Raw genomic sequence first — 9,921 nt, forward strand, 5'->3', positions numbered from 1 at the left:
TGCACTGCGTAAGCTTCGCTTCGACGGACGAATCGATATTTACGGAACAAGTTGATCAGGAATACCTACTACCGGTACTGCGACAACAGCTACAATAAATATACCCCTACCGGTACCCTACCGTACCCAGATCCATCAACTCGTCTTTTAGCGAAACCACCGCTTCACGGAATTATCTCGCTCCGATGTGCGACCCCCACCCCCTCTATTTTCGGGAGTGCTGTATCGCGGGTTGGGGAACGAGTTGGTTCGATTGTTGGGGCATATATAGCATGGAGTAGGATGTTTGGCCCGGCAGGGGGGATAGGGGAGGGGGAGTAAGGAGTGCATGTAGTAGATAGGGTCAAGTTCAGATCCGACGATCGGTGGATGGGACAGATTGATTGATTGGTTTCGCGCTCCCCGGTTGCTGTTTTCTTCTTCCCTTTTTTTTCTTTTTTCTTTTTCTATTCCTTTTCTTTTTTCCCTCTCTTGGACATCGCTAGTGATGGGGTTTTGGAGCGAGTTTGGTAGATGGGTTTAAGGTTCTTGGTGTCGTGGAATTCATGAACCAATGCAGTATTCATCGGGTTAACTGCAAGCGGTAAAGGCAACTGTTGTGCGAGTGTGATTGATAGGATAGTACCGGTACCGGGACTGTAGCCACGGTACCTTAGCTAGCGGGGTTCGGATCTGGCTTATTATATCTGGCGGACTGACTCCAATTCTAGGAAAACGGGGAACTCGGTTATGGGGGCATTTACCGGTACTGGTATGCTCTGCTCCTTGTTACTCGTATTTGTATACGGCCTACTAGCTGGCTTAGCTAGCTGACAAGCGAGCGAGAGAGTTCATCTTCATCGAGCGATCCGTCAATCGGTCCCTTAACCCCCACTGTACTGCGCAGTGCAAGTAATGCCGTACTTGTGCCTCATAGATCATCATCGGCTGAGATGGGGTAGAGACGAACTCCGACTGGGGTCCTTCGTAATTTCCTCCCCTCTCTCCCCCCCTCCATCCGGTACGACACAGCGTCCTCCGAACCAATTCTGAGCATTCACGTGCTTTTTGTTAGCTACCGGTGGTCAATTTGCTTCCTCTCCTCTTCTTACTCCTCCTACTCCTGCTCCTCCCACCCCTCAACCCCCCTCCCTACTTTACTCTTCCGGTCTTCCCTTCCCCTGCCCTGACTGCCTTGCCCCTCTTCATGTTTATATAGTAAGCATGGACCCCATACTATATAACCTTAATTACTCCAAACAGTCAGCCGGCCAGCCATGCCCAGCGGCAGGGCGTTCCGAATTCCAGGGGACCGTGGGCAGGCAGGCACTGGCCAAAACAGACAAATAAACAAACAGCATCCATCATAAGCAAGGTGAGGATCCTGCATGATACTCTATGAAAGAAGCGCGCTGACGTTCGACGTGGAACAAACATGTGCTATTCGGGGATCTCGAAACTGCCACTGGTATGGATAGTTCCTCTGTGATATATCAAATTGAACTTATCAGTCATTTCTGCTGCGGCTTTCTTTTAATCTATCTTATGACATTGCGGATGACTAGACCTGCGCTATGATATGGTGAAGCGGTAAGTATGCGTGCGTGCGTGCGTGCGTGCGTGCGTGCGTGTGTGTTGATAACAATAGTAATGTTACCTGTCCCTCCCCCCCCCCTCTGGGGGGTTACGGTATCATAGCTGGGGTATTAGTGTTCCCTATTCCCTGTCGTAGATATACATCCCTCCCTTTCCCTTTTCCCTTTTGCTCCGTTTCGCCTGGTCTTGTTTCGCATTGTTTTGTTTTTCGGGCGATAGGGGTGTAATGGGGGGGAAAGGTTGACTTATCTGGGGGATGCCATACTGTACTCAAGTTACTGGGCGGGTACCGGTACCGTAGTCATATGCTAGACAGGGAATGGGAGTGGGAAGTTGAAAAGCAAAAACGGAGGATGTGCAAAAGCCATGTATGATACAATGGTCCAGTGATTGGGGGAGTGGGTTCACGGGGGTCGCGCGTCTAGACTCCTGAAGGACTTGACCCTAGCGCGACCTCTGGTTCGCGCACACGGATTGGAGTCGAGTTCTTTAATGGTGCTCGGTATGGTTTGATACTCGTACCAGCAACTTGCCTTGGAATGAACGGCATCAATGATATACAATAATTTACTGTACGAGTGCAATCCCCATCCTCTCTCCCTCGGCACCTACAGTATTCTCCTCTTTCTTTTTTCTTTTTCCCCGTTCAACAACTTCATGCACAGTAATTCCCATCCCCACCCTGCTTTGCCCCTTCCTTCCATCGTGAATCCTTCCTCTCTCCCTCTCTATCGGCATGCAAACAAAACACATTATCAAAACCCAAGTTCGGCGCAGCAGCACAAGCAGGGCTCCACCCAAGTATCCATAATCCACAGCGTGATATCACCGAAAGCCCCCCCAGAAGCCACTCACCAAGAAATCCGCCCCTCGTCATGCCTATTGATTTCAGCTCCCGAAGGGGAGAAAAGTCCCCCAACCCCATCCATCCCCCCACCCGCTGGATCCATATGAATTACGGCACTTACTTACCTGGGCTGGTATTGATGAGGATAGGTAGGAAGGGTTCATTGATTCAGTCAAGGGGCAGTTAGCCCAGTCCAGTATAGCCTTGGCCCTCGGACATTTCGGAGGGATGGACGTATCTATCGGTCATACGGTTTTAAGCTAACCTAGCTGTGAATGCGAAATGCGAAAAGCACGTTGAAAGGGGAGCGGTGGTTCGCGGGTGGATATTGTAGTATTGCCTAGTTTTTATTTTTAAACTAAATTTTTCTTTTGTACTTCTATAACTTCCTTAATTTGGTGATGAGGGAAAGGAAGAACGAAGGAAGGAATAGAGAGAGAGGGAGGCGGGTAGGGAGGAAGGGGAGAGAGATGGCATGATATTGGTTGCAATCGCTCAGTGGACGGATTTCCGGCATTGGTGCAGTATTGCTTGCTTGGTGCGCGCTGAGTTGAGCTGGGCTGCGTTAATGATGATACCTGTGGATGAGCTCGTGGAATTTTCGGGAGCAGCTGGTACAGCACTTTGACGTGAGGTAAGGAGGTGAGCTACAGCGCGATAAAGCAAAGCACTTTAAGGTAAATGGGAAATTTGATACGCGCCAGATCAGTGATTACTGTATCTCCGTTGGATTCGATGAGTTTATGCGGCGGTTTATTATCGATATGTGGCTTTTTTCTTCTTTTCTTTTTCGTACAATAGTTCCTGCTGCTAATCTACTGGTACCACCGATATTTCTGATATGTTGGCACTGTGTGCCACTCGTACTCGTGCTGTACACCACTGTACTTCTACTCTCGAGCACAGTACAGTACTCTACTGAGAGTCTAATATTTTATTTATTTATTTTGTTTTTCCATTTCCAACAATCCCTTATCCTCGACCTGGTTTTGCTTTTTTCTTCTCCTCCCTCGCCTCATCATCCCTCGCTTCTCCTTGTACTCGCAGAGCTTTTTCCCCACTCCCCGAGGCAACAGGCAGGTAACATAACGTGCTTATCGTACCCAAACCGCGCTGGACCCATGCCTCTGGCAGAAGAGTCAGGACAATTGCCCCATCGTCTAATTATTATGCAAAGGGAAGGAGGAGGGTTCTCTGGAAGTCTTCCAGAACATTCCGATGGCCTCCGCCCTTCGGGACCTCGGCGCCTCGTGCATCTAATTTTCTTACTCGCAGCTTTTATCCCTAAATCGAGGTGTTGGGGGGTGTCCATAGTGGCAATTATGGCGCACCGCCGACCGCGAAGAGGAGCTGTGGGGATGTGGTGGTGTTAGAGGTTTTTTGTCTTGTACACAGTGGTTCTGCAATGAAGCCACTCCCGAGACAGGTTGGTGTCGTGCTAGACGACCCGCATGTGGGAGGGCACGAGGATGGCAACGGCTTTTGCACTACGAGAGGTTTGTCTTGTCTTGTCTTCTGCGGATTCTAGTAAGGTTGTCTGGGCGGCCCACCGATTAAACTGGTCCACTTTTTGAGTGAAGGAGTTGAGCTTTGCAGAGAGGATGGATGCGGAATGGGATGGGATGGGGGTGCAGGTAGGAGCCATGGCCAGTACCAAGGGGAGCGTCTTATGACAGAGCGTCCAATCCTTGTTGATTAGAGCTCTATTGGAGGGGTGTGTATGAGAGTGGTGAGGATATAGCACAGCAAGCTGGGGGCGAAGATAGATGGGACATAGGGGAGATCAAGGAGATATCGAATGTGAACCTGACGCAATGAATAAGTTACGAACGAAGGTAAGGGTTAGTGATATGATACCGGTATCGCATGGAGATGTCATGGAGGGGGTGGTATTGAAGGTTCCTCCGGGGGCGGTTGTTTTTTCCGTTTCTCTTTCCAATTTCTTTGATCATGCCCAGCTCTTTGAGCTTGTCCCTAGAGTCGTTACTCTTGGTAATTCTGTGCGACTTGATTGGCAACGCCGGATGTTCCCCAAGGGCATCATCATCACGAGTAGTAGCAGGGGACGGGCGCTTTGTCTCATCTGTCTTGCATCCCTAGTCCGCGGTTTCCGTTTTCATGTTTTCATGTTTTTTATTTTTTTTTATTTTTTATTTATCTCCCTTTTTTTACCCTTTACTTTTTTGCATCCGCGTTTGTATGAGAGTAGGATCGCGCTCACGCCTGTTCGTTCAAGCACTTTCTAATGATCCGCTTGGTCGCTTGAATAGTAGGATACCGCCGATAGCTATCCGTGAGACAGTCTTTGGTAGTCTCCGGGGTCATTTGTTGCGGGAACAGCATAGCTGTAGTACCGTAGTCTGTCTTCGGGCTAGCAACGGGGGGGACTGTCTCTCAAGCTCACTTAATTCGCCCCTTCCCTACTCAGCAATACATACCAGTACTCTACCTAGCACCTCTACTATGTGCACCCCCCCCCGTCCCCCTCCCCCCTCTGTTCTTCCCCTTGCCTCCAGGCTGGGTTACAGGGCCTCGGCCGAACCGATCTGAGATGTATCATAGATGTAACGGTCCACCGTCTCAAGGCAAGGTCGGCCCCGGCCACAGTCAATCAGACAGTGGGAGAACAATGATGGAGCTATGGAACTTTGCTTTCCTCCTCGGGTTTTCTCCCCTCGTACTTATAGCTTCCTACTCCAACAGATGTTGGTTTGTCTCCCCGGACTTTTGCGGCGCAGAGTAGTTAAAATTTACGAGGTGCCTCTTCAATCTCTATTAATGTCTGTTAAGCAGATGGAGCAGAAATAGAGAGATACCCGAACAAATTGTGAGATCTTCTATGTGTGAGTGAGTGGGTGTGTGTTTGTGTCCCAGACATACATCGAGTCAATTTTGGGTCCCTTGTGTCCCATCGGTGAAAAGCTTCGCTCACAAGACCTGTCCAAGAGACAGCGCAGTATGATACTCGAGTATAAGGCTACCGTAGAGCAACCAGTTCCTAGTACAGTGCACTACAGTAAACCACAGCGCTCGAGTATGATATCTCTCCCATAAGCTGCTTTTCTTACATTACATTCCGCCAGGTTCTTGAGTGGCAGGCCTTGCTGGTCTCTCCCCCTCTGTAAAGGTTCAATCTAGTTCCTGGCACTTGGTTATGCTCATCCACACCACACCTGTCCTTCCCTCCCTACCATCCCTAAATCTTTGTTTCCTACTGTACCTTCAACTCCCCTCCGCCGCTCTCTCGCCCTGATATTCCCGCCTCCCCCTCCCATCCTTCCTCAACGGACAGCCCCCCTATCAAACACCCCCCTTTAGGTACATATAGTTCTTGGTGCCCGCCACTTGCCGCTCTTTTCCTCCAGCTTCTCCCTCTTAAAAATCCCTTTCGTTCACTCCTCCTCCTCTTCTATCCCACACACCACTCCCCACATACATATTCATTCAATACCCCCCCCCCCCCAACCTCCTCGCCCATACACGCATACATACGGTGCTATCTCTACCATTCTCACAAACTTCCATCATCCCAACCTATCAATCGGGTATCCTTCCATCTCTTCATCCCATCATCATCTCCAAAATCTATCATCAAACATCTCTCCCGGGCCTTCTACAGTCTCTTCTCATCTTACCAGACCAAACAATCCCAACAGGAGCTATAATCAACTGTCGAATTCGAATTATGGACTGCTGACATCCACGGACCGAAAAGAAAGAGAACAATATTGACCAATATTCGATTCCTATCTGTCCTGTAACTCCTGCCCTTGGCCGCTAATTACGTATTCACCCGCCCAGAACCAAGGTTGCTGTCATTCCCTTTACCCTGCATATTTTACTTTTTTTTACTGTTCCCCATATAAAGGCTCGCCTTCCTCCGGAAATAGGTTCCCAGGAAAGCTTTCTAAATCTACTCTTTCTCTTCCGAAGAATTTGATTTCAACCTCTGGATCACGTTATAAAAGCAAATGTCGACAGCAATGCTCTCGCAACCTGCCACCGTTGCGGTACCTTCAGCAATTGCCACCCCCCCAGGCCCGGCATCCCCTGCGAAGAAACGCCGCCGCCGAGCGCCCGCCACTGGAGCTGCTGAGGACTGCTTCACTTGCAGGGCAAATGGAATCAAGTGTGATCGTCGCCGGCCTTACTGTGGTCCATGTCTTGATGTGGGAATGGGATGTAAAGGTTATAGGACACAACTCACGTGGGGAGTTGGTGTAGCTAGTAGGGGAAAGCTTCGTGGATTGCATCTTCCGATTCAAACACCGGTTGCCGACCCAAAGGACGCGAAGAAGATTGTCAAGAAGAAGGGTGACGAGAAAACCTCGGGTGTGAGTGAGAATGGGTTGAGGTCAAAAAGATCAAAGACATCCTTAGATGGCAACGGACGCGACTACGACAACAGCCAAAGGAATGGAAATAGTGGCGTCGGGAAACTGAGCATTATCACAAGCTACGATTTTGTCAATATGGAACCTCCGTCAAATTCTAGCTCGGCTGTCTCGAGGACGAGCTCGACTCGTTCAGCTAATAGCTCAGCCATTTCCACTGGAACGAGTCCAGCTCTTTCTGGAATCTCACGTAATAGCATGCCATCACAGAGAATCACTCAAGGTCAAAGGTCACCCCAGTCCTCTTCTTCCTATACCCCATCCTACCCGGCCAGCTCGCAATCCCAGTACCGCATACAGTCTCAGCAGCAGCAATACCGGCAGTCTCCCGTACATCACTATCACAAGTCGCCCTACTCCCATGTTTCCCTGCCGCCGCAACAACCGACGTCCTCCATGCTGCTTTCCCCTATGTCCGAATACGGACCAAAGTATGAATCGAAGTACGAACCCAGCTTCCCTTCGTCACAGCATTACCCCATGTCTTCTGCACCTTCCACAGCTCCCTTGTATGAAATGGTAACTGGTGTTTCGAGCGCCTCGTATCATCCTTCGGCCTCAATGACAGTCACCACCACTGGGGTTTCCTATGCTCCCATGGTTGCCTCCATGCATGCCACTTCCCGAATGATGGGCGATGATCACCTCCACAACCCTAACCATCACCATCAGAATGGAGGCCCAGGGTGGAATGGCGTCGGTGTGGGAATAGGCAATCTTCATCATCAACATGTACCGGCGGGCACTGGTAACCTGTCTGACTTGTTGTACGATGATGGGATGCTTGGTACGTTCTAAAGCGTTTTTGTCCTGTAATTTCCTTTTCTGTCCGTTACTCTTTTCAAACTCAAGCGAAGTGTGCAATTCCTTCCCCCCCACCCTTCCCTACCGGCAGGATCTGGGTTCTGACGCAGTTGGCTCCCTTTTTTTCTTCTCAGTCATTGCCGACCCAGAACTTGCTTTTACACCTCATTATTGATTACACTACAGTCCCTGCCCGTGGTCCGACTCGAGTTACGGGACGGGTGATTATTTGTCGGTTTCTCGTTTATCCTCCACGTCTTCGTCTACTGCAATTCACTCGCCGCTTCTTCTTCAAACTGCCGATCATCTGGCAAATCTTCGCTTTTTCATTGATTATTTCGACAAGGCCGTTCGCACTTCGATAGTGACACTTGACGGTCCTGGGAATCCCTGCCGTCAGCAGGATTCTACGTAGCATTTTTAGTCACGAAGCTCTGATGGAACTAATTTACGCACTATCCAGCGTCACCTCCAGTCTGAGGGAAGAGGGGCCCTAGTGATGGACAGAAGATCCAACCCGTCGCGTCTATCCCCAATCGCCGATGCCCCTATCAGCGAATCGCGCGTGCGCAGCCACTCGCCCACATCACAGGCATCACCCAATGACATGCCCCGCGCTGCAAGCTCACCGCTGGATGTATTCTAGGAGCCTCCACACCCATCGGCAATACAAGTATCGTCGGCGGAGGATAATTCCTTTGAGCCCGGGAGCACAAGAACGCCTCAATCACACTTTTAAACGCCCAATCTCGCCAAGACAGCATCAGCAATGGCCGTCTTACTAATACTTCTGTTGCACGACATTTGAAAGACAGGCATTGCGCAGTTCGAGACGCATCTTGCCAGCGTGAAAAATTGATGGGCATGAGGTGTGTCGGGAAGGAGGCTCAAAGGTGGGGATAACATGTGCCTCGGTCGATAACTGGGGAGTTCAACTATGAGGAGGCTACCTGGACATGATTTTCGAGTCGAGTGACGAGTGGGGCTTGGAAAGCCTTACCTGTTATGATAGAGACCTTTTCATGGGACTAGCGGACCTAGGTTCTATTAATATGCTCAGCTAGATGGCCCCGACCACAACCTCAAATCATCTAGGCATCGGGGGCGACGGCGAAACCTTGCTATGCGGACATGAGGACGATGGCCGAGACGATTTCTGCCTTGCATAGAACGCAATGAGGGCCGATCTGTCGGGTTAGAGACCAACCACAATTCACGCAGCAACGCCTTCTCGCCATCCTTTCCAGACTTCCACGTTGCCCACTTCGCCATCGATGACCCACGAAGCGGCCGGGAACGGCCACTTGCTGCACGCTTCAAATATCTACCGGCGTGCTGTACTCTTATACCTTGACCGGCTAGCGTACCTACCCATCACCCTCGCACTCTATTTCAAAACACCGTGCGCGAGATCCTCGATCACGTGAATTGTATTCCTACGGCTAGCCGCAGCAGCAGGCTGTTCTGGCCGCTATTCATTATTGGCGTCGAGTGCGTCGTCGATGCTCATGGGGACTCTATCCGCGTAAAGTGCGCAGACATGCAACAGGATTCAGGCTTCTTTAATAAGGTCAATGGATTGGGGGTTTCGGAGCGGATATGGTCTCCCCCAAGCGAGGTTTCGAAGAATCGAAGTATCTATTTGTGGGAGAGGATTGAGGGGGGGAGGATGTGGGTACAGTACTGTACAGTACCTCATGATCTAATTATTCTTCCTTTCGCTGTCGTTTAGTAGTACATAATTTTTCCTTCTTCTTATCATACCTTTTTCTTTTCTATCGGTTTTTCGTTACATCTTTTTGTCGGGAGTTTGGGCTGCTTTTACGAACAAAACAAAATCATGGGAGGAGTGGCTGTTTTCATGGTATTAATTTCTATTTCTCTATTTCATCATCATGGCCATCACCGCCATCATCACACTCTGTGGGCATGGGTCGGGCTGGGGAAAGAAGGGAAACAGGGGGAGGAAGGAGCAAAAATGGGTATGAATTGTGAAAATGGAAGCGGTATAGTGGTCTAGCCTAGATATTTGTATTTTAATAGATATCGGTATAATACCCGGATACGGGTCCAATTGAATAACTATTTCTTGTTTGCAAGTGTGTCCTCGTAGCGGTCGGTATGATAGGGTAGGGGTGGCGGCGTGGGGTACTAGTAGGGTACTCGAGTATCACACCGGTATGATAACTTGAATAGAGTTGAAGACTTGGAAAAAGTAAGTTTTTGGTCTAGGGCTACGGCAGTGTGGCGAAAATGTGGTAAGTGAAACATTTCCTGCCGAGGTTGGCTGAGCTGGAGGTT

At 49.8% G+C, this 9,921-nt stretch overlaps 2 protein-coding genes; one reads left to right on the top strand and one right to left on the bottom strand.

Annotated features, from left to right (window-relative positions):
* Nucleotides 1-2,078: 2,078 nt before the first annotated feature.
* On the bottom strand, nucleotides 2,079-2,825 carry GSTUM_00005835001 (uncharacterized protein). XM_002837943.2 has 1 exon: nucleotides 2,079-2,825. Exon 1 carries the CDS (start codon nucleotides 2,498-2,500, stop codon nucleotides 2,231-2,233), a length of 270 nt encoding a protein of 89 aa, XP_002837989.1. The 5' UTR covers nucleotides 2,501-2,825; the 3' UTR covers nucleotides 2,079-2,230.
* Nucleotides 2,826-6,015: 3,190 nt separating this feature from the next.
* On the top strand, nucleotides 6,016-7,614 carry GSTUM_00005836001 (uncharacterized protein; the record flags this gene model as incomplete). XM_002837944.2 has 1 exon in its annotated part: nucleotides 6,016-7,614. The coding sequence occupies exon 1, from the start codon at nucleotides 6,394-6,396 to the stop codon at nucleotides 7,612-7,614; it is 1,221 nt and encodes a 406-aa protein (XP_002837990.1). The 5' UTR covers nucleotides 6,016-6,393.
* Between the last annotated feature and the right edge of the window lie 2,307 nt (nucleotides 7,615-9,921).

Source organism: Tuber melanosporum (assembly GCF_000151645.1).
Source record: "Tuber melanosporum whole genome shotgun sequence assembly, scaffold_21, strain Mel28".
NCBI lineage: Eukaryota > Fungi > Ascomycota > Pezizomycetes > Pezizales > Tuberaceae > Tuber > Tuber melanosporum.

Bases quoted from the DNA above. Each gene is read 5' to 3' on its own strand.
- GSTUM_00005835001 (XM_002837943.2), bottom strand. From the start codon at position 2,500: ATGGGGTTGGGGGACTTTTCTCCCCTTCGGGAGCTGAAATCAATAGGC.